Source organism: Tiliqua scincoides, chromosome 2, assembly GCF_035046505.1.
Source record: "Tiliqua scincoides isolate rTilSci1 chromosome 2, rTilSci1.hap2, whole genome shotgun sequence".
Classification (NCBI taxonomy): Eukaryota; Metazoa; Chordata; class Lepidosauria; order Squamata; family Scincidae; genus Tiliqua; species Tiliqua scincoides.
This window is the reverse complement of record NC_089822.1, coordinates 264,564,715-264,592,274: the sequence shown is the minus strand read 5'-3', so window position 1 is coordinate 264,592,274 and position 27,560 is coordinate 264,564,715. Positions and strand designations below refer to the sequence as shown.

Genomic DNA, 27,560 nt, shown 5'->3' with positions numbered 1-27,560 from the left:
GTTTTCTGTTGCATGGTGCAGAGTTGTCGATCCGCTTGTCGGTTTTCACCCTAAACCCCATGCACCCCATGAGGTTAACGGACCGTGGCGAGGCAACACCTTACTGGCTGGGGACTGCCCAGCTTAAGGCGGGCGGTAGCTGCCCAATGAGATGCAATGATCTCTCCCACCGTCGGAAGCAGCCCCTGGCGTCATGCTCTATGCCAATTGAGCAAAGACTTATAACCGGTAAACTGCTGCTTCCCGTGTTGTGCCGACGCCGTATGGCGAAGTTGGAGTGTCCTCTCCAGTGCGCGAAGCCTGGGTAAAGAAGGTATGGAGGATAGGCTGTTACCCATGCAGCAAATCCCCCCTCTCCACGTCGCTGGAATGGTCCAATGGAAAGGCAAAAGCCAATACGGTTGGTTCCAGCGGCGTCGCAGGAGTTGCCAGAACGTGACTGTGTTCAGCCATGAACTGCCTCAGGGACTCTGGCTCCTGATTTTGCCTCGTGGTTGACTCCTGAAGCCTTTTCCAGAACTGGATGTAGCCACAAGGCAGTGGAGGTTTGAGGTCAGAGTTTCCTTCTCTTAGATGAGCTGCCTTCCTAGGCTGACGAGTCCCATCTACCCGGTGCCATTTAGTTGGGCCCTCTGCCATTTAGTTGGGCCCTCCAACCAAATATGCTGGCATCTGTGGTCAGGATTACTTGTTGCCAGTCCTGAAGGCTCACCCCTTGGACAGCTGTCCATTGTACACCCACCACTGCAAGTCCCTCTTCAGGGGTGGTGGAAGTGTCATCTCCTCTCTATCTTCTTGAGTGGGACCAGAGACACTCCTGAAGAGTTCTGGTGTGGAATTGGGTCTAGTTGACCAGCTAGTGACAGAACCAACATACATAGCAGGTGGACCAGCGTCATGATATCTGCCTACCTGACTGAGAATCTGGAGGATTGTGTCTGTGGTCCTCTGTCATCTCTCTGTTGACAAAACAGCATGGAAAATGTGAGTATTGAAAAACACTCCCATGTGTTCCAGTATCTGGGTGGGAACCAGTGACCTGTTTGACTGTATTATCACAAAACCATGAGTTTGCAGGCAGAGCACCATCTGGTGTGTGTTGACCTCTGCTTGCTCCCTGGACGACAACTTTATTTAAAAGTCATCCAGGTGAGGGAAAAGAACAGTCCCCTCTGCCTGAGATGCACCAATAGTACCACTAACACTTTTGGGAACCCCCTTGCGGAGGTCATTAACCCAAAGGAAAAGGCATGGCACTGAAAGTGCGAGGATTTGTAGGAGACCTCAGATACCTTCTGTGATTTTACAAAAACAGTGCAACCACCTTTGATCTAGGATTCCATGCATCTCTGCATTCCGCTTCAGTACTGGAAAGAGCACCAAGTAAACCCTGGTACCTCTCTCAGTAGAGGGAACTGCCTCTATTGCCCCTATATGAGGTAGACGGTATATGACTGCTAGGATAGCCACATGTTTATTTGCATCCCTTGATTTTGAGATCTGCCAGAACCTGTCCCTTTGTTTCCTTACAAATTCCAAGGAATAGTCTTTGGAGACGTGTCTCCAGGAACCATGCGTCCAATATTGTGTTGTAGCAGGTTCGCACATAATCCTGAAGCCTAGCCTGCACCTTGGGTGAGAAACCCCTGGGCGTGGCATCATGCCAACCTGTCTCTAGCTTCATTCCCCGCACTGGAAGAATGGGAATGCTGGAACTCTCTGTGGAAATTCCCGGATTTGTGCCACTTGGGGTTGAATTTGGATGGCTCTCTGTTCCTTCTTTCAAGATGAAAGGGGTGAAAGCTCTGGTTGGTTTTAGTCTTCCCTGTCTTGGAAGCTGTGGGAAGTGCTCTGCTTTTGTCCTTGTTTCAATGAGAACAAGGTCTAGTGCTTGCCAAATAACTTAGATCTGGAGAACAGTCCCCAGTAATCTACTTTGAGATTGCACAGCCACAAATTTCTTCTGGCCGCCACACTGGAGGTGGTAGTTCTAGAACAAATAGTCAGCTGAGAAAACAGTTGGCAAGGGTACCTTTTCCAAAGTGTCTTGATTGGTTTGGATAAGGTGCTGTTGTTCCTCGCAAAAATAGGTGGCTCTGGAGAAAAACAAATTGGCTGCTGAGGCTCTGAGAGCAAACGAAATAGTCTAGAACAGGGGTGTCAAACATAAGGCCCGGGGGCTGGATGCGGCCCGTGGAAGTTTTTTATACGGCCCTCAGGCTTTCAGCTTCTGAGTAGTGCTGAGGTGTTACTGTTGAAAGGGCAGCCCACATGAAAATTGGGTTCTCCCATATCTTGAAATATGATCAAGATTCATATATTTTCTCTTTTGTTGTTTGCAGCTAATGAGTTCCTAAGTGAGAAAAAAGTATTTGTTTTTGGTTATCACCTGTTTAATGATCTCACTTCTTGCCTAATGACATCACTTCCAGCCCGCAGCAGGCATCATGAATGCTATGTGACCCTCCATATGAAATGAGTTTGAAACCCCTGGTCTAGAAAGCTCTCTTCAGTTACGCCTCAATGCACTTGTTGCATGGAACACAAGGGCCATGTTCCCCATCTGAAGGGATCACAGTTTGAAAAGACAGTGCTGCAACAGGTGCATCCATTCACTGATGGTAATAATATTATTATTATTAACAACAACAACAACAACAACAACAGGTATTTATATACCGCCTTTCTTGGTCTTTATTCAAGGCTGTTTACATAGGCAGGCTTTATTTAAATCCCTTATTAAATAGGGATTTTTACAATTGAAAGAAGGTTCTTTCTTTCAAGAACCACTACATTCAGGTGTTTCATTCCGATCTGGCTTCACATTCTGGCCTCCATCCTCCCACGCTCAGAGCAGATGGAATAGCTCGCCTTCAGCTTGTCAGCTGCTTCAAGGTTGCACGGTGCCAGTGGCCTCAAACTGGCGACCTTGCGGATGTTATCTTCAGGCAGACGGAGGCTCTACCCTCTAGACCAGACCTCCTGCCTCCTGATGGTACCTCGAGTTTATCTAAGATTCTCTTAGGAAGAGAGTAAAACTTACTCATGAGTTTGGCATCTCACTAGCCGTGCAGTGAGGAGGACCACTCCATCTCCATCATTTTAGGATGGGTTCTGGAAAAAGGCATCTCTGCTGGCCTCAGTGGACCCTGAGAAAGGAGACTTTCTGCAGAAAGAAGTTAGAGCTGCAGCACTGGCTCTCATTCTGAGGCTTTGAGGCTCAACCGCTTAATAACCTTATCCAATATCCTGGGAAAAAAAACTCCCTCTGGAAAGAGGTTTTTTTCCCATTGACGTGAGCTTCCGCACTCTCCACATCCTCACCATTTTTTTCTTTTGGTCCTTTACTGAGGAATGGGCAACTCTGAATCTGAGAAGTCACACTGGCCTGAACATTGTGAGGGAGAGCTGGAAGGGACGGGGCTGAGTGTTAGGCTGAGGGCTAGGGAGGGTTGAGGGTTTAGGGAGAGTGAGCAGACCCTGCAAGGCCAGCTTGCTATCAGTCAAGCCCTCGAGCCACAGCACCCGGGAAAGGAGGAACAGGGGTGACGGCAGCACCACTGCTTGACCCCTTCAGCTTACTAGCACCGCCAGACTCTTTGGAGTGCCTGCACAGGTTTGACTCTGAGCTGGCCTCAGAAGACATGTTGGCCTTTTTAAAAATATATATATATATATTACCACACTGAGCAGCCGAAGAATCACCACCTGGCTGTCCACTGGACTGTTTATGAGGGAAAAACAGAGGCTGGGCAAAAGGAGCAGGAAAACAAACCCCTCACTGCATGTGAGGAAAATGTTGCCCACTGAGACACAAAGTGGCACCCACTGAGGTAAAAAACAGCCGGCGCTTGTGAGTGTTGGGCAGGCTCCGGGCACGCTGATGGAAAGTCCTGCCCGACTGCCCCTGCAGTAGTGCCTTGACGGAGGGGTCTGCCTCTGTTCCTCAACCTGCCGCCACCTCAGAGAGGCACGGACCAGGCACCGTCAGCCCCAACTGCTGAGGTAAAAACAGAGCCGGTGCTTGTGAGCGTTGGGCAGGCTCTGGGTGCTCATGGAGAGTCCTGCCTGATCGCCCTTGTCACTGCAGTAGTGCCTTGACTGAGGGGTCTGATTCTGTTCCTCAACCTGCCGCCACCTCAGAGAGGTGCGGACCAGGCACCGTCAGCCCCAACTGCTGAGGTAAAAAATGGCGCCCGCTGAGGTAAACCAGACCTGATGCTTCTGAGCGTTGGGCAGGCTCTGGGCTCTCATGGATTGTCCTGCCCGACTGCCCCTGACACTGCAATAGCGCCTTGACTGAGGGGTCTGCCTCTGCTCCTCCAACCTGCCGCCACCTCAGAGACACACGGACCAGGCACCGTCAGCCCCAACTGCTGAGGTAAAAACAGAGCCGGTGCTTGTGAGTGTTGGGCAGGCTCCGGGCGCTCATGGAGAGTCCTGCCTGATCGCCCCTGTCACTGCAGTAGTGCCTTGACTGAGGAGTCTGCCTCTGTTCCTCTGTCAGAAGATGGGGACATGTCCGGGGGGCGTGGGGGGAGGCGTTCCGGGGAGGGGGGAGGCGTGGCCGGGGGTGTGGGGGAGGCAAGTCGGAGGGAGGGGGAGAGGCGGATCCACAGGATCCAGGGCGCTCAGGCAGGGCTGCTCGCCCTACACAAGTGCCTTCACTTTAGCGGCGACCAAACAGTCGCCGCTAAAGTGAGTAGCCCCATTGCAGGGCTGCTTCCCTTACTCGGGGGAAGGGGATGAACATCCCCTTCTCTTGAGGAGCCTCCTGCAGTAGCACAGGAGGTGCTGGATCTGGTGGGAGCCCTCCGTGGAGCCGCCTGGTCCCGCAGCTCCAGGCAGCTCAAGATTGCACTGCCCATTCCTTGGTCAAGAGGGGACATTCTGTTAACATGAAAATTCCCCTTTTTGCCTTTTAGCTGTGATTTTCTCTCTATGCTACTATGGTCTATAACAGGGGTGTCCAAAGTTTTTGGCAGGAGGGCCACATCAGCTCTCTGATGCTGTGCCGGGGGCCGGGAAAAAAAAAGAATTAATTTACATTTAAAGTTTGAATAAATTTACATAAGTTTACATAAATGAATATATTAAAGACGAACTTATATGAATGAATGAAGGTCTTGCAATAGCTCAAGGCCTATAAAAGTCCTTGCACAAAGCAAGGCTGGCCTTTCCTTTGCTGCTGCTACTGCATCACAGACGTGAAACAGCAAACAGTGGAGGGAGCCCTCGTCCCACAGCTCACGCGAATGGTCAAACAGTCACCCTCACACTGCGAGCAGTTGCATCGGGCCAGTGTGGGCTCCAACAAATCTCTGGAGGGCCAGAGGCTCATTGGAGACTGGGGGCTTCCTGTGGGCTGCATTGAGAAGCCTCGAGGGCCACATGTGGCTCCAGGGCCGGGGTTTGGGCACTCCTGGTTTATAATATCATGCAAGCCAAACTGTTCTCCCAGCATACAGGCCACATTTCCAGGACTTTGTTCAAGCCACAAGCTCATTGTTCGTTTACACAACCCCCCTCACACCTTATGGGAGGAATTCTTGTGTCTTAATCCAATCACTGTTTAAGCATCTCCTACATTACTGTATGCAAACTTGAACTGCCTTCCATGATTTTGGTGTTGAATTCTGTTTCCCTGGTGGAGGCGGGGGCATTCCTCACCGCTGGGATTGTCCCTTGCTGCTGCTGGAGGCAGGGCCAGTGAAAACTATAGGCCGGTCAGCCTAACATCTATACCGGGTAAGATGGTGGAATGCCTCATCAAAGATAGAATCTCAAAACACATAAATGAACAGGCTGAGGGAGAATCAGCCTGGCTTCTGTAAGGGTAAGTCTTGCCTCACAAACCTTATAGAATTCTTTGAAAAGGTCAGCAGGCATGTGGATGCGGGAGAACCCGTAGACATTATATATCTGGACTTTCAGAAGGCGTTCGACACGGTCCCTCACCAAAGGCTGCTGAAGAAACTCCACGGTCAGGGAATTAGAGGACAGGTCCTCTCATGGATTGAGAACTGATTGAAGATCAGGAAACAGAGTGGGTGTCAATGGGCAATTTTCACAATGGAGAGAAGTGAAAACCAGTGTGCTCCAAGGATCTGTCCTGGGACTGGTGCTTATCAACCTGTTCATAAATGATCTGGAGACAGGGTTAACCAGTGATACATGCAGAACTTGGGCTCAGTAGACTGCTGTAAATTGGCCTGGGGGGATCGTAGCCTGTACTCTTTCATGAGCCAATAGACAGTCAGTCTGAGTTTGTCTGAGGAGGACCAAAGGGAAAACTGCTGCTGGAGCAAAGGCTGCAGTACCAGTAGAGGAAAGGTAGAGGCTGCTGTGTGCAGAGGAACTGGTCCGGCAGCTGCACTGTTACTGGGCCTAATTCCAGGTGCTGGTTTTGACCTTTCAAGCCCTAAACTGCTTAGGGCCAGGCTGTCTTAGAGACCATCTACTTCTACAGAATCCAGATCTCAGGTCATCGGAGAAAGTCCTCCTGTGAGTAATTTCGCCCATGGAGGTGGGAGGCGTGGGGGCAAGAAACAGGACCTTCTCAGAAGTGGCACCAACCCAGTGGAACTCCCTCCCTCTTGATTTATGAACTGCTCCCTCCTTAGAGACTTTCTGGTGGGGCCTGAAGACATTTCTTTTTTAAAAAAAATTTATTTTATTAAAAGCAAATAAAAAAATTAAGATATTGCAAGTTGTGTGGCAAGTACAGAGATCTCGAACTACATTTCTTTGTTCTACATAAGAACATAAGAACAGCCCCACTGGATCAGGCCATAGGCCCATCTAATCCAGCTTCCTGTATCTCACAGCGGACCACCAAATGCCCCAGGGAGCACACCATTCTACTACAAAATCATGCAAAATATTAGCTATCAAATCATAAACAGTCTACTACTTATTAAAAACTACATTTTCAACACAAAAAGAAAAATGAGAAAAGCATAAAAATTAAATCCCCTGTCTACTCATCAAATCCATAGGTTATTTGGCCCATTTTCCTCTCAATGCACAGGAAGTCCATGAATGGTTTCAAACTGTCCATAAAAGTTTTTACCGACTTATCTTTAAGAAGAATTGTATCAATTTTTGCCAAATCCAACACGATTAGCCACCATTCTTCCAGTGCAGGTATCTCTGGAACATTTCAGTATTTGGCATATAATCAGTAAAAATAGGCATAGACATGAAGAAACCCTTCATAAAAGAGTCAGTAGCAAAGCTCTATAGACAAGTATTTTAAAATATAAACAAGTAAAATATTTCTTTACTCAGCGCGTGGTCGGTCTGTGGAACTCCTTGCCACAGGATGTGGTGCTGGCGTCTAGCCTAGACGCCTTTAAAAGGGGATTGGACGAGTTTCTGGAGTTTCTGGAGGAAAAATCCATTATGGGGTACAAGCCATGATGTGTATGCGCAACCTCCTGATTTTAGAAATGGGTTAAGTCAGAATGCCAGATGTAGGGGAGAGCACCAGGATGAGGTCTCTTGTTATCTGGTGTGCTCCCTGGGGCATTTGGTGGGCCGCTGTGAGATACAGGAAGCTGGACTAGATGGGCCTATGGCCTGATCCAGTGGGGCTGTTCTTATGTTCTTATGTATCAGTTTAAAAGCTGCTCTGCCACCTTCTAATGTTATGCGCCAGCAGTCTGGTTCCATTCTGGTTCAAGTTAAGCCAGTCCCTCTTGTACAGGCCCCGCTTGTCCCAAAACGTTCCCCAGTGCCTAACGAATCTAAACCCCTCCTCCCTACACCACCGTCTCATCCACGCATTGAGACCCCTGATCTCTGCCTGCCTAGCTGGCCCTGCGCGTGGAACAAGTAGCACTTCAGAGAACACTACCTTTGAGGTCTTGGCTTTCAGCTTCCTACCTAAAAGCCTAAATTTGGCCTCCAGGACCTCCCGGCTACACTTGCCCACGTTGTTGATGCCGACATACACCCTTAGTGATGGACCTCAACAAGTGGGAAACCCTGGCCTCTGAGCGGCCCGCTTGGAGGCAGGCTGTGCAGCATGGCCTTTCCCAGTTTGAAGAGACACTTGGCCAACAGTCTGAGGCTAAGAGGCAAAGAAGGAAGGCCCATAGCCAGGGAGACAGACCAGGGACAGACTGCACTTGCTCCTGGTGTGGAAGGGATTGTCACTCCCGGATTGGCCTTTTCAGCCACACTAGACGCTGTGCCAGAACCACCTTTCAGAGCGCGATACCAGAGTCTTTCGAGACTGAAGGTTGCCAATACAATACAATAATATACACCACAACTGCTACCTCCTCCCCAGCACTGTCTACCAGCTTGTCTAGACGAGAAGTGATGTCCACAACCTTCGCACCAGGCAGGCAAGTCACCATGCGGTCCTCACATCCGTCGCAAACCCCTCTTTATGTTTCTAATAATCAAATCCCCCACTACAAGAAGCCCCCTCCCGCCAAGGAGTATCCTGAGTGTGTTCAAATATGGGCCCGTCCCCTAGAGAAGGGGTCCCCCCTAGGGAAATGTTTCCCTCCTCTCCAGGATGAAGTCCTCCAGCCCCAAGACTTCCCACCCAGGCAGCTGAGGAGCTGCACGCCTGAGGTTGGGACGAGGTTGGGAGGTTGTCCCCGGAAGTCTCCCCACTGTCCTTCTCTGCCTGCCTCTGCTTCTCCAGGTCAGCCACCAAGGCTTCAAGGGAGTGGATGCGTTCCCTGAGACCCTGGAGCTCCTTGCACGGAGGACACACCCATGACTTATGCCCCAGAGGCAAATAGTCATACATGTGGCACTCGATGCAGAAGAATGGATAGCCCCCACCCTGCTGCTGGCTGTCTGACTGCATAGCTTTTTTTTTATTTAGGGGTACTTTTAAAAAACCCTACTCTGGTTAGCAGCACTCTTCTCAAGGGAAGAGAAGGGCGGTATCTGGGGCCCTGGGCTCCTCGCCCTGCTGCTGAACTCGCTCAGATGCTAAACTTGCGGTGCCTTACCTGGCACTTAGCTCCCAGAGGCACTGGGTGTCCCAGAGGCCACACGCTCCTGCAGCAAGGCTCACATGATGGCAGGCCTAGTTTTATACTCCTAGCTAGCTCCTCCTCCCTCTCTCCTTGCTGATTGAAAGGGGGGCTGGTCTTCCCAGGTGAGATTACAAAAACTCAGGAAGACAAAAGGCTGCTGATGGGCTTAATCCACTCTGCAGGCCCCTGAATTGGATTAGCCTAATAGCAAAAATTTATGGGCCCCAGGTGTCAAATGACCTAGCTATGCCACTGGTCACATATCAGCAGTTATATGTTACATGAGCAGTTACATGTTACATGAGCATTATATGTTACATATGAGCAGGGCCTAGGAGAGGGGGGCAAAGGGGGTAATTTGCACCCAGGCCCAACATCAAAAGGGGGGCCCAGGAGCCAAAGGAGGGGGCCCAGAAATTTCCTGGGATCTTACAATTTCCTATCTACTTAGACTTGTTGCCCACACGGGATGCTGGCGAAACTACTACAACTAGGGATGCTGGAGACACTCCTGATGCCACATGGGTTAGTAGACCTGGACTCCAAAGATTTTTCCAGTTGTCTCTACCCTCCCCCCAACCCTGTTTTGCCCCTTCCTGCCCCTATTCGGCTTGCCCATCACCACCCTCCCCCACTGTTTCACCCCTACCCCTTTGCGGGGCCCCTCGCCCTCCCGGAAGCACAGCTGCAGGGCTGGCCGGCCATGCTGGTGCGAGTGGGCGGCGTGCAGACCCTGCAGCCTCCACGGCAGCCCCAGTCAGAACTCCGCGGCACTCCTCTGTGGGCCTGCGCTCTCCGTGTGGAGTCTCTGCCCCGAGGCACCTCCACAACAGCCTTCTGGTCCTGCTGCGCAGCTGATGCTGGTGGCACCGCCAAGCTCCGCCGGCCCAGACACATCCGCAGAGGGACTGGCTGGACTCTCCAGGCGGCTGCAGGAGATTCCTGGGAAGCCAACCAGGGAAGACACAAAAGGAGCTGCAAGCGGACAGGTGGGCACGTGGGAACGAAGACCATCCGTGTCCGGGGAGATCATCCACAGCGGGGCTCAACTCCATGTGATCCAAGGAGTCCTCCCCAACCGGATCTGGTTTCAAGAGATGGAGGCAGGGGGTCTTGTGGGGGGGAGTGGCAGGCGGAGGGCAGGGCGAAAAGAGGGGTGCCTGGCCGGCCATGGGGAGGACAGAGGGAGAGGGGGGCGCCCGGGAAGTGGGCAAGACCTCTGCCTGGGCTGTCCCTTTGCCAGACACCCAGATCCCCCGCACTTACTTTCAGCCCTCCGCGCTTGCTGCCCCCCTGCTGGTCCCCTTTGCAGCGCGTAGGAGGGCGGAGCGGGGGAGCAGCGCTCCCAGCAGGGTCTCCGCCCAGAGCTGCTTCCAGGCAGATCGGGGCAGAGCAAGAGGGAGGCGCCTGAAGGTCCTTGACTGGCCGGCTCCTCTTTTGCAGGCTGAACCACAAACCCCAGAAACAGTCACCCGCATTGGTCCCCTTAGGCAGCCTCCTTTGCCCCTCCCTGACCTCTCTTGGGTGCCTGGCTAGACTGGAAGCTGTGATCTGTCAGCCCAGTCCTAGCCCCACTTTCCTGGGAGTAAGCCCACTTAACACTAATGGGACTTAAATCTGAGTAGACATGCCTAAGGTTGGGCTCTGTGTCTCTTTCTCCAGAACTCCACAACGTGTCCTAAGGAAACTGTGGGTCTGGTGAAGTTGCTTGTGGCTTTGGAGAAACTGGGGAGATCTGGGTGGTCGGATTCTCGGTGGTCTCCATGGCAGGGTCAGTCCTTGTCAGCTGGGAAGCTCCTCTCTCTGAGGAAGGCAGGTTAGGTTGCAAAGTCTTCCTCAGGGGAGGGGCTGCCTTGATTCCCCAGACTCCAAAGACCCTGATGCCCCCTCTGTCTTGGACTTGCTTGGGTAGATGTCCATTCTTCAAGTCCAGTGTGTTAAAAGACCATCCAGATAAACTCTGACGACCTAAATCTAACACCATTCTGGACCAAGAAAGACGAGGAACATGCTGTACCCCAGATACAACCATACTGTACCTAAGGGGGACCTTTCAAGGATGTTTCATCCTTATCTTCTACTGTTCCATTGCTTTGCATTTGCTTTCTTCTTTTTCATATGCTTCAGGCTGTGAGGGTGGGCAGACTGACCATGCCATGGAGACCACAAAGAAGAGGAGTTCACAGGTTAGCTCAAATCTCCCTGTTCTCCAGTGGGATCTCTATGGCAGGGTCAGTCCTTGTCATCTGGGAAATGCCCAAGCCCTGCCTCCTCAAGGGTGGGAGCTGCCTGAAGTCTCTGAAATTATGCCCTGAGAGATGGTGTATGACCTCCCCGGTGGACCCCCCAAGCCAGTCTCCCAGTGCCTGTGGGGTCACGACCTCCTAATGAGGGAGGATGGGGCTTAAATTTGGACCAATCTAAACTTGGATTGACCCTTGGGACTAGAGGATTGCTTGTGACCTTGAAAGGACTGTGGGTGGGCAAAACCTTATTCTGTGTTAGTGGCTCCCCCCACCAAGAGTTCTCCTTCCTCCTTAGAGGATGTAGTGTCCAGTTCAAGAAGCCAGTTACCTTTAGTAGGGGGAGCCTCTTTTCTTGACTGCGCCTGTAAGAGCTTCAAGGCGGAGAGGATGATGGAGGATGGGGACTTGCGCCTCTTAGGTGGAGACGCATCAGAGGAAGTGGAACCAGTGAAGATGGGGGGGGGGGAGTTGGATGCTGGTGTTTGGACCTGTGGGACTTTTTCCCCCCCAAAATAAAAACAAAACAACAAATTTAAACAAACACATAACAAACACAAATTCAATATACAACACAAAAACACACTGTTGGAGGGTGCAGGCAGTCATATATCAATATATCTAATCAATCAATACATATCTCCTAATCTTGTTCCTCTTCTGGTTTAGCATCTTAATATCATTTGTCTATCATATCATATAAAATATATCATGTATACAATACATTCTTCTAAACGCCCCATCTTATACATCTACAACTTCATTTTCAACCAAGCATAGAATGGTCTCCATTGCTCTATCGGTGTCAGTTTGCGCTGTTGATCCAAATCTCTGTAAGTCTATCCATTTCTACCACATTCATTATTTTCTCTATTAATTCATCTTTTGTTGGAATTTTAATGTCCTTCTAGCATATATCTAGCTAGCATATAAAATCCTCGCAGCAGTTAATATCATAAAAACAAAATACACATCATTTTCTTTATAATATCTAAGGTAATATTAAGCAAAAATAACTCTGGTATCAGCGGTCTCTCTAGGAAGCATGGAGCCCTTAGGCTCCTCTTTTAACCCCTTGTAGCCCAGGGCCATCTTCTGCACTAGTCCAGAGATGTCAAACCCTTTCATGCAAAGTCAGCATTCATGGTGCCTGCTGAGAGGAAGGAGGTGACATCACTGAGTAGAGAGTGATATCATTAAGCAGAAAGTGACGTCATTGAGCAGAGAGTGACATTAAGCGGAAGTGTCCTCATTAAGCAGAAAGTGACATCACTGAGCAGAAAGTTACGTCATTAAGCAGAACTGACGTCATTAAGCAGAAAGTGAAATCACTAGGCAGAAAGTGACGTCATTAAGCAGAACTGACGTCGTTAAGCAGAAAGTGAAATCACTGACCAGAAAGTGACGTCATTAAGCAGAAGTGACATCATTAAGCAGATTTCTCCCTTGTGTGGGTTCTTTGATGCGCAGTCAGGTTTGACCTCGCATTGAAGCTCTTTCCACACTCCAAGCATTGATACGGTTTCTCCCCTGTGTGGATCCTTTGATGCTTAGTCAGGTTTGAGCTCTGAAAGAAGCTCTTTCCACACTCCAAGCATTGATATGGCTTCTCCCCTGTGTGGGTCCTTTGATGCAAAGTCAGGTGTGAGCTCGTACTGAAGCTCTTTCCACACTCCAAGCATTGATATGGCTTGTCCCCTGTGTGCTTTCTTTGATGCACAGTCAGCTGTGAGTTCTGAATGAAGCTCTTTCCACACTCCAAGCATTGATATGGCTTCTCCCCTGTGTGAGTTCTTTGATGCTTAGCCAGGGTTGAGCTCACACTGAAGCTCTTTCCACACTCCAAGCATTGATATGGTTTCTCCCCAGTGTGGGTCCTTTGATGCAAAGTCAGGTTTGAGCTTGTACAGAAGCTCTTTGCACACTTAAAGCATTGATATGGCTTGTCCCCTGTGTGCTTTCTTTGATGCACAGTCAGCTGTGAGTTCTGAATGAAGCTCTTTCCACACTCCAAGCATTGATACGGTCTCGCCCCTGTGTGTGTCCTTTGATGCACAGTCAGTTGTGAGCTCGTACTGAAGCTCTTTGCACACTCCAAGCACTGATATGGTTTCTCCCCTGTGTGGGTCCTTTGATGCAAAGTCAGTATTGAGCTTGTACAGAAACTCTTTGCACACTCAAAGCATTGATATGGCTTGTCCCCTGTGTGCTTTCTTTGATGCACAGTCAGCTGTGAGTTCTGAATGAAGCTCTTTCCACAATCCAAGCATTGATACGGTTTCACCCCTGTGTGTGTCCTTTGATGCACAGTCAGGTGTGAGATTGTACTGAAGCTCTTTGCACACTCCAAGCATTGATATGGTTTCTCCCCTGTGTGGGTCCTTTGATGCAAAGTCAAGTATGAGCTACTATTGAAGCTCTTTGCGCACTCCAAGCATTGATACGGTTTCTCCCCTCTGTGGATCCATTGATGCTTAGTCAGCTGTGAGCTCTGACTGAAGCTCTTTCCACACTCCAAGCATTGATATGGTTTCTCCCCTGTGTGGGTCCTTTGATGCAAAGTCAGGCTTGAGTTCATTCTGAAGCTCTTTCCACACTCCAAGCATTGATACGGTTTCTCCCCTGTGTGGATCCTTTGATGCTTACTCAGGGTTGAGCTCTGACAGAAGCTCTTTCCACACTCCAAGCATTGATATGGCTTCTCACCTGTGTGGGTCCTTTGATGCCTAGCCAGGGATGAGCTCACACTGAAGCTTTTTCCACACTCCAAGCATTGATATGGCTTCTCCCCTGTGTGGGTCCTTTGATGCAAAGTTAAGTATGAGCTCCAATTGAAGCTCTTTTCGCACTCCAAGCATTGATACGGTTTCTCCCCTCTGTGGATCCTCAGATGCTTAGTCAGCTCTGAGCACACACTGAAGCTCTTTCCACACTCCAAGCATTGATATGGTTTCTCCCCTGTGTCGGTCCTTTGATGTGAAGTCAGCTGTGAGCTCTGACAGAAGCTCTTTCCACACTCCAAGCATTGATACGGCTTCTCCCCTCTGTGGATCCTTTGATGTACAGTCAGGTGTGAGCTCACACTGAAGCTCTTTCCACACTCCATGCATTGATATGGCTTCTCCCCTGTGTGGGTCCTTTGATGCACAGTCAGGTTTGAGCTCTGACTGAAGCTCTTTCCACACTCCAAGCACTGATATGGTTTCTCCCCTGTGTGGGTTAGTTGATGTCTTCTTAGTTGTGATTTACTGCTCAAGATCTTTTCACATTGGGGGCACTTCTCCTTCTTTCCTATTCCATTTTGTGGTTTAACTGGGATGACAACGAAATCTCCATTCTGATGAGTATCAGATTTATTTTTCCATTTCTCTGTCTCGTTTCCCTTCTGCATCCTTGACCTTTTTGATGTGCAGGTGTCTCCCTTTTGCGTATCTTCTATGCATGAATTTTGCTGAGTTTAGTAATGTTGGATGTACAACTGATTCTCTCCTAGTGAAATGGAAGCCTCTTCTCTTCCCTTTGTGATGTTCCTGCTTGATCAGGATTTCATGTCCGTCATAACCCTGATAAACAACTCAGTTACGGTCTAATCCTTTCCAGTTTTCCAGTGCTGGCCCAGCCATGCTGCATTCTGTAGTAAGGAGGCAGTTGCACAGCCCTCCTCAAGATGATTGTTCCCTTACCTCGGTGCTGGAAAGTTGAATAGATTTGGGCCCTGAGTACTCCAGAGAGGAGCTGGGCTTCCTTTCTGCCTCACTGATCCATCTGGTCACTTCCTGCAGGTCACATGTAGTTGTTTCCAGTGACACCCCACATGGCTCCCTCTGGTCTTCACTGTCTTCTCTGTAGCTTGCTGCAATGAGAGGGAAACTTGTTTAGCAGCACAATAGTGAAACGGGACCTCTAACACACACATCTAGGTGTATATACTCAGAAGTAAACCCCAGTGGGTTCAGTGGCACTGACCTCTTTCCTTTTCTACACCTGGGCTTATCGATGAACGTGTTTGTTTTTTAAAAAATGGCAATAAAAACTGAATGAGCTTGAGCACTAACAAACAAATAAGCCTGGAGGGAAAGTTCCACATAAGCTGGAGATCAGCCAAGGCACGTCTGCAAAACCCTCTTTCGATGGTGCTGGTGCTGGTGTCATGACACGCACAGCCAAACCTCAATTAGGATAAAGCAGTTACTGCACCCACCTGAAAGGAGAAACAGGCAGGAGGCAGCCTAGGACAGAAGAGAAGATCTGGGAGGAGAACGACTGAAACTACGGGGTCCAAGAGTGCAGTGGAATATTCCTCTACAACAGTGGTTCCCAAACTTGCTAGCACCAGGACACACTTTTTTAAAACAACACTCTATTGGGACCCACCTAGCTTTATGAGACTAAAAAAATGTTTCACTTTACCACCCACTCATACTTCTGTCTTTACTCCATCTACTATTGTTGGGGGAGGGGACGACCACCTCCTGGAGCACTGTTGAGTTCCATAGTCATCGGATCTGACTGGTGGCCTTGCATTCCCGTTGTCTTTGGACCAAGGCACGGTCACCTACTTATGAGTAAGCGCGTACATGCTTCTCCATTATTGTTTTCATAGGGCTCAATACATTTTCCTTGTCAGCTATCAGCTTGTCAGTTTCACGACCCACCAAAAATTTAAACTAAGCTCCGATATTTGCTCTCTCTCTCTTAGGTGTGGAGAGAGTCCCTTGACACCTCAGGAAAGAGGGTCTAAGGGGTCAGGGCCTCTAGGCTCCAGTCTACTCAAGGACGGCGGTCTTGTGGGGTGGATAGGAGCTGTGCTGTACGCAGACAGACACAGATTCTTGGAAATGGCCTCCATTTCCAAGACCAGCTGGGTAGCCCCCCTTCTTCTTCTGCATTAGAAGCAGTTTTAGAAGGTGGCGATAGGAAGACAGACTCTGACTTCAAAGTATTAAGTTCTCAAAACTCAAGAAACCGGCATCTCTAGAAGAAATAGAGTTGGTGGTGAGTCATTTACTTTAGACTATTTATCTAAAGAATGTCCAAGGAGAGCGGCAAGCTTCCTTGGCCTTGAGTAAACAAGCGGCAAACCTTTAATCTGTGACTGATGGAGAAATACGGAACACAGCTGGTTTATATCATCAGTCACAGCTCCACATCCTGAATGCTTTGGGACTAGCAAAGAGAACTACTTTTGAATAATTAGCTGATCATATGGATCTGAAGATTTGTATGCTTGGAGGTGTGTACATTCCCACTAAGAAGATACAAGTTGGAGACATCATAGGAAATTCCCCCCCCCCCTTTCTATGGGAAGAGGTGAACCCTCTGATTTGTAATTTTGGCTGTAAAGAAGGGAATATAATAAAAAGAAACATGCAACAGTTTGAAGTGGAAACATTTTGATTGTCATGATGGCAGCAGACCAACACAAGGAGTCTTAAAGACACAGTTTACTCTATTGGCTGCTAGGTGTTTCTGAGGTGATGGAACTTGGGGGAGGTTTTTCCTTCCCCATGTGTGAAACAGAACTTTACGACACTCAGACTATGCTGAAAAAGCAAAGTATTTGATGGAATACAGCAGTTTGGAAAGCCTGTTGGGGATTTATCTGGGAACATAATAAGAAGATTGATACGCCCTTTAGTGACTTACTGGCTAAGAGCAGGCCCAGTTTGGATTACAAATTTTGATGTTAAAGTGACACATATTGGAAAAGAAGAAATATACAATTCTTTGGAACTGGGTCACATGGGGGAGTATTTTGACTTTGGGGGGAGGCGTCTTGGAAGAATGGGCCCTGTCAGTCTGGACTATAAATGCGGTAACGTGAAGAGAAGTGATGTGGTTGTTTTATTGTTAAGTGGAAGAAGGAGAGAAGGATACATGATGACACAAAAAAAGGAATTCACCAAAATTCCTAAAGCAACATCCCCCTCACTAGCATCTTCTGCACTGACCAATTTGACACAGGGGAAAGCAGCTGAAACTAGAGGAGACGGCCAGGTTGGGATGATGGAATTTTTGAAGGAGCGGAAAGAGGATATGACACAAATTAAAGAGGATGTGAAAACGTTGGAACAGAATGTTAAAAAACAGTTTGACCAATCCGCAGACCGGATGAATGAATTGGTACAAATTACGAAACACACAAAAACAGGTAAATAAGAATAAGAGTGAATTGAAGAAGTTGAAATTAGAAGGTAAGGTGCATGAACAGAAGATAGAAAGAATGGAAGAAACAATAACGGAAATGAGAGCCCAATCCTGTGGTTCGTGCTGTGCCTCTGCGGCGCGGACTACAGTCGCAAATGTGCCATAAGGCACATTTGTGGAGTTCATCGCTGGACTCCCTGCTAATTGGGTAAGAGGCACTTTTTCAAGTGGGTGCTCCTTTTTTTAGCAGGGGGAGAGTAACTGGCCCACCTCACCCCAGCACTGTCTGTTCTAGTGACTGTCTGCTGGTGTTCTTTTGCATCTTTTTAGATTGTGAGCCCTTTTGGGACAGGGAGCCATTTAGTTATTTGATTTTTCTCTGTAAACCGCTTTGTGAACTTTTAGTTGAAAAGCGGTATATAAATACTGTTAATTAATACTCCCACCGGAGGTGGCTCAGCTCCGGCTGGTGCTAAGCCACTGCCCAGCGGGCGGCTGCGTTCCACAGCTCAGCAGTGTCTGCGACCGCCAGGCTGCGGAATGGGGAATGGGGCGGGTACGGGGGCATTCCGGGGGGGGCAAGGTGGCCAGCATGACGCAGGGAGGGGACGGGGAGGCCAGCGTGATGTGGGAGGGCATGTCAGAGGCGTGCCCAGGGGCAGGCAGGAGGAGGATCTGTGGGGCTCCGCTCCGCAGGATCCTAGGCGCTCGTTTAGGCTGCGTGCCTTACACGAGCCCCTTTACTTTAGCAGCACCAAAGAGAGTAGCCTCCTTATCCTTGTCCCCTACTCCTGAGGTGCCTCCTGCGGTAGCGCGGGAGGTGCTGGATTTGGCGGCAGCCCTTGTGGTGCCGCCGAGCGGGGCTTCCCGGCCAGCTCAGGATTGGGCTGCCCCTTAGGATTGGGCAGTCAGACAGCAGAATTTGGAATTGGAATCCAGTGTGATGAAGCTGGAATTAGAGAAAGCGCAGTACATGATTCGCATTCAAAACTTTCCGGAACAAAAAGAGGAGAAAGTAAAGGATAGAATCCAAGAGTGGCTAATGGAACATACAGAGTTAGAGAGAGAAATTATTGAAGAAGGAATAGAAGCCGCTTATAGATTGAACTCTAATGATGCAAGGACACAAATTACGTAGAGAAATCATAATAAAATTTACACAAAGAAGAACCAGGGACAAGATTCTGCAGAGGCTAGAGGGAAAACCAAGAAAGGCAGAGGGAAATCCTGTAAGAATTCTGAGAGAAATTCCTTGGCGGATTCAACAAAAAAGAATCTCATATAGAAATTTTGCCACTATATTAAGAAGGAATGGGGATTTAACCCATAGATAGATGGGAAGCAGATTCCAGAAGGAATGACTTTTTACTTCAAGATGCAACGTTATAATATTAATTCTATAATGAAAATGGAAGAATTTATGGAATGACACAGAGAAGATTTGGGTGAGATATCTCAAGTGATGGAGCCCTCTGGGAACAGATCTCCAAGTCCAGGAAAGGACAGCTCATCACCAAGAAGAGAATTGACTGAAAGTGGAACAGAAGAAGAATCAGAGGAAGAGGACTCTGAGAAAGAGGAAGAAGGAGCAGCTGCGCACAAAACTCAAAGACCCCAAGAGACAAGAAAATTGAGAAACAGGAAAAATAGAGGAAAATATGATGGAATAAAAACAAATTAAATTGCTGTCAGTTAATGTTAATGGATTGAACTCTCTGCAGAAAAGAAATAAAATTTTTCACCAATAGGAGAAATGTAAAGTTGATAAAATCTGCATTCAGGAGACCCATATAAAAAGAAAGGATGTTAAATATTTATTAAATAAAAAATTGGGAGAAGCTTTTTATGCATCAGATTTAAATAAGATAAAATGTGGATTAGTAACGTATGTGAAACCATGGCTAAATCCAAAAATGACTTGGGTTTCACAAGACGGTAGAATTTTGATGGTTGAAATATATCTGGATGGGAAAAAAATGTTGATAGTTAATATTTATGCGCCAAATGCAGGACAAGATTTTTATTTTAAGAAATAACATGAAAAATTAGAACTATGGAGCAATCTAGAGATGATTATAATGGGGGATTTTCATGCTACGCTAGATCAAAAACTTGATAGGACTACTCAAGGAAAAAGTTAAAAAGGAGAAGGAAATCTTCCACGAGCATTTTTACAAACTCAAGAAAGAAAGACAGAAGAATCAGATAAAGGTACTCAAAGACCAGACTGGAGAGGGGAAAAAAGAAAATGCAAGACATGAAAAGGATTACAGAATGTTATTTTCAACTCTTATACAATAAAAAGGAATTAGATAAAGAGAAACGAAGAGAATATTTAGCCAATAATAATAAATTAAGACTCTCAAAAGAACAAAAAGATTTATTAGAACATAAAATTACAATCCAAGAGATGTGTGAAACCTTTAAGAAACAAAAAAAGAGAAAGACTCCTGGACCTGATGGTCTACCATTCAAATATTAGAATAAATTTGAAGAAATCCTGCAGATTCCTTTTAAGATGGTATTGAATGAGATCTGGAAAACGGGTGAGATGCCAGAGACATGGAAAGAGGCTATAATAACGTTGATACATAAAAAAGATACAGATGAAAAAGAAATTAAAAACTATAGACCAATTTCTCTGCTGAATGTTGATTATAAGATTTTCGCTACAATAGTAGCAACAAGGATGAAAAAGATTTTAATTCAGATAATACATGAAGACCAAGCAGGTTTTCTACCAAAGAGACATTTGAAAAATAATGTGAGGATAATTATGTTAGAATATTTTGAAGCACACCCAGGAAAAAAGATGGGTTTGTTCTTTCTAGACACACAGAAAGCATTCGATAACGTGGACTGGGGTTTTATGATACAACAATTAACGGAAATGAGATTTGGAGAAAATTTTACAAAAGTCATCTGAGGAATCTATTCTATACAAAAGGCAAAAATAAGAATAAATGGAGAATTTACAAAGGAAATACTGATCCAACAGGGAACTCGACAAGGATGCCTGCTTTCACCATTGCTCTTTATCCTTACATTGGAAATGTTAAGTAATGTAATAAGAACAGATGACAGAATTTCAGGAGTAAAAATACAGAATGAAATATTTAAATTGCAAGCATATGCAGATGATTTGGTATTTATATTGAAAAACCCTAGTAATTCTTTGGAATCCTTATTGGAAGATTTAAATAATTATGGAAATGTAGCTGGATTAAAGATTGACTATCAAAAGACTGAACTGTTAGTGAAGAATATAAGAGAGAAGGAGAAACAACAACTACAAGAGTATGGTTTACAAATAACTTCCAAAATCAAATATTTGGGTATAATTTTAACTAAAAAATCCAGCACCCTGATGGAAGATAATTATTTGAAACTGTTAAAAGAAATAAAAAAAGATCTAGAAAAATGGAGCAAATTGAAACTTTCTTTTATGGGCAGGATTGCAACGATTAAAATGAATATATTACCTAAAGTGATGTTCTTATTTCAAACTATCCCAATTTTACTTAAAGGGAATTTTTTTATAGAATTAAATAGAGTCATAACTAAATTTGTTTGGCAAGGTAAAAAAGCAAGAATTAAGATGAAGATTCTACAAGACTTGAAAGAATGGGCTGGATTTGGACTCCCAAATTGGGAACTATATTATCAAGCTGCAGTTTTAAACTGGATTAAAGAATGGCAAATCTGAAGAATCAAAGATTATTAGAAGCTTATGATCTTCAAATTGGATGGCATTTAGTATTGACAACCTTCAGTCTCGAAAGACTATGGTATCGCGCTCTGAAAGGTGGTTCTGGCACAGCGTCTAGTGTGGCTGAAAAGGCCAATCCGGGAGTGACAATCCCTTCCACACCGGGAGCAAGTGCAGTCTGTCCCTGGTCTGTCTCCCTGGCTATGGGCCTTCCTTCTTTGCCTCTTTGCCTCAGACTGCTGGCCAAGTGTCTCTTCAAACTGGGAAAGGCCATGCTGCACAGCCTGCCTCCAAGCAGTCCGCTCAGAGGCCAGGGTTTCCCACTTGTTGAGGTCCATCCCTAAGGCCTTCAGATCCCTCTTGCAGATGTCCTTGTATCGCAGCTGTGGTCTACCTGTAGGGCGCTTTCCTTGCACGAGTTCTCCATAGAGGAGATCCTTTGGGATCCGCCCATCATCCATTCTCACGACATGACCGAGCCAACGCAGGCGTCTCTGTTTCAGCAGTGCATACATGCTAGGGATTCCAGCACGTTCCAGGACTGTGTTGTTAGGAACTTTGTCCTGCCAGGTGATGCCGAGAATGCGCCAGAGGCAGCGCATGTGGAAAGCGTTCAGTTTCCTCTCCTGTTGTGAGCGGAGAGTCCATGACTCGCTGCAGTACAGAAGTGTACTCAGGACACAAGCTCTGTAGACCTGGATCTTGGTATGTTCTGTCAGCTTCTTGTTGGACCAGACTCTCTTTGTGAGTCTGGAAAACATGGTAGCTGCTTTACCGATGCGTTTGTTTAGCTCAGTATCGAGAGAAAGAGTGTCGGAGATTGTTGAGCCAAGGTACACAAAGTCATGGACAACCTCCAGTTCATGCGCAGAGATTGTAATGCAGGGAGGTGAGTCCACATCCTGAACTATGACCTGTGTTTTCTTTAGGCTGATCGTCAGTCCAAAATCTTGGCAGGCCTTGCTAAAACGATCCATGAGCTGCTGCAGATCTTTGGCAGAGTGGGTAGTGACAGCTGCATCGTCGGCAAAGAGGAAGTCACGAAGACATTTCAGCTGGACTTTGGACTTTGCTCTCAGTCTGAAGAGGTTGAAGAGCTTTCCGTCTGATCTGGTCCGGAGATAGATGCCTTCTGTTGCAGTTCCAAAGGCCTGCTTCAACAGGACAGCGAAGAAAATCCCAAACAAGGTTGGTGCAAGAACACAGCCCTGCTTCACGCTGCTTCGGATGTCAAAGGGGTCTGATGTGGAGCCATCGAAGATAACAGTGCCCTTCATGTCCTTGTGGAAGGATCTGATGATGCTGAGGAGCCTGGGTGGACATACGAGTGAAACGGAAGGGAAGGGGGGAAGGGCATTGTGGGTACCTGGAATTGGATGGCATGCTTTTCTTATATACGATAAAGCTAAGTATTATGGACATTTTAAACAACATTTAATAAGAAGGGCATTGCTACAAGTATGGGAGCAGATTAGATATAAGCTCTATGAGAAAATACCAATATGGATTAAACCACTGGAGATGGCGACCAAACCAGATTGGATTGTGGTTGGCAACCTTCAGTCTCGAAAGACTATGGCATAACCCTACAGCACCTGGTATTCCCAGGCAGTCTCCCATCCAAGTACTAACCAGGCCTGACCCTGCTTAGCTTCCAAGATCAGGCACGCACAGGGTGACAGTTGCTGCAGGAGCTTTCTGCATTGGATTGATGAATTGGAGATTGGATTGATGAATCGCAAAATAAAACCTATCGAGAGCTGCTAAATGAAAAAACAGAACTGTGGTCAAAAGAAGAATTTAATAAACGTGAAGAATTTAATAAACGTGTGAGACCTGCTGCTTGCCTGCTCGACCCGTGCCCAGCATGGTTAATTAGGGCTGTCCGGGAAGGGATGTGGGTGAACAAGCTGAAATTAAATCCGGATAAGACAGAGGTGCTCTTGGTTCGGAAATCCACAGCTCAGGTACTGGACTATCGTCCTACTCTGAATGGGGTTGCACTGCCTCTGAAGGAGCAGGTCCGCAGCTTGGGGGTTCTCCTGGATCCGCAGCTGCTCCTGGAGCCCGAGGTGGCGGCGGTGGCCAGGGGAGCCTTTGCTCAGCTTCGGCTGATTCGCCAGCTGCGACCGTACCTGAGCTGCGCGGATGTGGCCACAGTAACCCATGCCCTAGTGACATCTAGATTAGATTATTGCAATGCAATGGGGCTGCCTTTGAAGACGGTCCGGAAATTACAACTAGTACAGAACACAGCTGCTCGTGTGGTTGCTGGGGCACGTTGGTTTGACTCTGTCGAGCCGGTGCTTCGGCGGCTACACTGGCTGCCGGTTCTGTTCGGGCCCAATTCAAGGTGCTAGTTTTGACTTTTAAAGCCCTTTACGGTTCGGGTCCGGGGTATTTGAGGGACCGCCTCCTTCCCTACAATCCTGCCTGTGCTCTTAGATCATCTGGGGGGGCCCTTTTGACTGTGCTGCCACTAAGAGATGTGAGAGGGGCGGCGGCCAGAAAGAGGGCCTTCTCGGTGGTGGCCCCCGAAATGTGCAATACCCTCCCCTTAGAATTGAGAACTGCTCCCTCGTTGCTAACATTTCGGTGTGGACTGAAGACCTTTTTATTTCAAAAAGTTTTTAATCGTTGACAGGCTGGCTGGCGTTCTTGCTTTTTTATATGAGAATCCACGGGGTTTGTTTGTTTTTAGATTTTTAGTTATTGTAAATTGTTTTAATGATTGTTTTTAATGTTGTATTTTAAATTGTTTGTAAGCCGCCTTGTGTGCCCTTTGGGCAAAAAGGTGGGGTATAAATTAATAAAATAAAAAAATAAATATAGCTCTGGATTGGTGGTTAGAAATTCAAATAAAATCAAGACTGAAGGAAGATTAAAAAAACAAAACAGGAATATATTTACAAGATACTGACTTTGATAAGTTATTTTTCGAAGATGAAGGAAAATATATAAAAATGATGTATAAGTTTTTATTAGACATAAAATTGAAATATGAAATAGTAAAAGACACAATGATACAATGGGCAAAAAATATTGGACACACTATACCTTTGGAAAGTTGGGAGCAAATATGGAAAAATAATATTAGATTAACTAAAGCAGTTTCGTTTAACCTCTGCTAACTGGTTAAGAGGCGCTTTTTCAAGTGGGTGCTCCTCTTTTATTTAGCAGGGGGAGAGTAACTGGCCCACCTCACCCCAGCAGTGTCTTTTCTAGTGGCTGTCTGCTGGTGTTGCATCTTTTTAGATTGTGAGCCCTTTTGGGACAGGGAGTCATTAGATATTTGATTTTCTCTGTAAACCGCTTTGTGAACTTTTTGTTGAAAAGCGGTATATAAATACTGTTGTTGTTTAAAGAAAATATTTACAAGATGTTTTATAGGTGGCGTTTTCCCCCTGATAAACTAGCTAAAATGTATAAAGGATTGTCTAACAAATGTTGGAAATGTAAGGATTCTGTGGACACATTTTACCATATGTGGTGGACCTGCTCTAAAGCTGACGGAACAAACCAAGATCCAGGTCTACAGAGCTGGAGTACACTAAGTGTACTACAGAGCCTGAGTACACTTCTGTACTGCAGCGAGTCATGGACTCTTCGCTCACAACAGGAGAGGAAACTGAGCGCTTTCCACATGCGCTGCCTCCGACGCATCCTCGGCATCACCTGGCAGGACAAAGTTCCAAACAACACAGTCCTGGAACGTGCTGGAATCCCTAGCATGTATTCACTGCTGAAACAGAGACGCCTGCGTTGGCTTGGTCATGTCGTGAGAATGGATGATGGCCGGATCCCAAAGGATCTCCTCTATGGAGAACTCATGCAAGGAAAGCGCCCTACAGGTAGACCACAGCTGCGATACAAGGACATCTGCAAGAGGGATCTGAAGGCCTTAGGGATGGACCTCAACAAGTGGGAAACCCTGGCCTCTGAGCGGCCCGCTTGGAGGCAGGCTGTGCAGCATGGCCTTTCCCAGTTTGAAGAGACACTTTGCCAACAGTCTGAGGCAAAGAGGCAAAGAAGGAAGGCCCATAGCCAGGGAGACAGACCAGGGACAGACTGCACTTGCTCCCGGTGTGGAAGGGATTGTCACTCCCGGATTGGCCTTTTCAGCCACACTAGACGCTGTGCCAGAACCACCTTTCAGAGCGCGATACCATAGTCTTTCGAGACTGAAGGTTGCCAATACATTGCTCTAAAGTGAAAAAGATACCACTATTGATACCACTAGTGAAAAAGATACCACTATTACACCAAAGATACCACTATGCTGGGCAGATCTGTGGATTAAATTCTATGCCGCCGTAGTCACTCCACCAGCATGCAGAGAACAAGGGGCAGAGGCAGGAGGGTGATGGACAGGGGGTGTGTCAAATCCTATGCCTAGATCCTGGTCAGGACCTCAATGGTGCCCTAAAACTGCACTGACTTCAGAGGTGGTGCAAGTTAAAAGGTACTCACTGGAATCAGAGAGCAAAACAAAATGTCACTTTTCTGCTCTCTCCACTCCAGCTTGGGGACCCTTCCTCACAATAGAAACTACCCTCCTTTCTGGGGACCCTTCCTCACAACAGAAACTGCCCTCCTTTCTGGGGAGACTCTGCTCTGGTTAGGATGAGTCAGCACAGCACAGCTCAACTGTACTGGTCTCATTGCCTGGAAGCCCTTCACAGAAGCTTGACTCCTGCATTTGCTCGGTGGGGCAGATTTGGGACTGTCTTCCATCAGGGTCCAGCATCCTTGGAGGAGGCTGTGGTGTGGAGAGGAAAGTGGGGGGCAAGAGCATAAGTCGCTCAAATCACAATGACATTTTCAGACTACAGCTCAGCCAAGCTGCTGTCCTGGCTTGCAGGTGATGAGATCGGAATGGCAGAGACGTACTTTGCTGACCCATCCTCAACAGCACCAACTTACCCGAGGGGGGGGGGGAAGTTTCTACTGTGCCAAAGAATTCCCCCCTCGGCTTGCACACTGCTCTGAAGCTACTGCTGTGTTAAGTACATAAAGTACCTGCTGATTTCTGTTCTTCCTGGAGATCCTGGAGAAACACACACTCCCCTTCTTCCAGCTGGGAAACGAAGGCAGGTTTGGGAAATTCCTCTGAGAAATAAACAAGGAGATGAGATGCTTCAGTCTACACCATAGCAAGGCTTTCCCAAGAGACCTGATCCTAGGCTGACCCCCATCTGTGATGACCATGATAAAGACACTGGCTAGGCCTGACTCCATCTTGTAGGCCAGAAACCGTTTTGAAGCTGCTGTCCAGGTGAGTGTAAGGAAGTCAAGGAGTTTAGTTTTCTTGTTTTAACACTGCCTGTGTGGGTATTTACTCCCTGAAGTAACAAAATGCCGTTCAGTAATGTGTAACTGTCGCGGCTTGTGCTCTCTCAGACTTCTCACACTCCCCCACCTCACTGGCTTAACAATGTCCAGCGAGTCAGAGATTTTAAAAAATCAGCAAACAGCCACTAGAAAAGGCTCTGAGGTTCAGAAAACCTCCCAGACACAACCGGAGGAAGGTTCCAGTCACAACTGGGAGGTCTGTAGTGGGGCAATCCTGGGGTTCAACATCCCTGGGGAGGCAAATGAGTGGATGCCGACTCTGGATAAAGGGGCCCGACCTGTATTTCAAGGTGGTTTGTTTCATTGCATCCTGCATTAGATTATCTATCAAGTGATATGCAGAGCTCAATACAGATATAGGGCAGTAACGGGATTTATATCCTCTTTCCCCTCCAAAGGATCCCGATCCCAATCCCACTCACACACACACACACACACACACACACACACACACACACAGAGATACAGTGCGACTTTTTGGTGCAGCTTCACCAGCGGGGAAGGGATAAAGGGCTGACTTGAACATAAGAGTTCTGCCTCCACAATAAGAAGGAAAATTATGATTTGGGCTGTGGAGAAAACCAAGAGAAGGATGACTCAAGTTGCCAGTTCCTCTGCGTGGCTCTGATGCCGGAATAGGGCTGGCAAAGCAGCAGGTTCCAAAGGCCTCTCTTGACACCATCACAGACCAAGTCCAAGAGGGCATCATCCACAAGCCCTGGAGGTGTGGAGGTGATCAGGCAAATGGAGAAGGCTCTTGGTATTAGGAGAAGATAAAAATCAACTTGACTCCTTTAAGGGCAGATCCAAAAGTTTGGCATGTGGGGGGGGGGGACTGTCACAGATTCACTTCCCAGCTCCTCTCCCCCCACCTGGGGAGCTTTCAGTCTCCCCTCACCTGGGGGCTTCTCTTCCTCTCCCTTCACTGGCTGAGACTGGCTGTCTCCCAGCCCCACTTGGGGGCTTCTCTCCCCTCCCTCTCCCTCAACAGCCTGGGACCCCCAGTCACACATTTGCAAGTGGGGGGGGAGTCACGATTTCCCACCTGGAGGTTCCTCTCCCCCTCCCCCTCCTCTTCCACCCACTTCAGCCTCGGACCCCCAG

At 47.5% G+C, this 27,560-nt stretch overlaps 1 protein-coding gene across 1 annotated transcript in view; it reads right to left on the bottom strand.

Annotated features, from left to right (window-relative positions):
• LOC136639152 (uncharacterized) overlaps positions 1–27,560 on the bottom strand; it is a 140,982-nt gene that overhangs the window by 20,589 nt on the left and 92,833 nt on the right. The window contains 2 exon segments of the mRNA XM_066613163.1: positions 9,100–9,114; positions 12,684–14,478. Of these exon segments, the coding sequence (XP_066469260.1) occupies positions 9,100–9,114; positions 12,684–14,478 (1,810 nt within the window).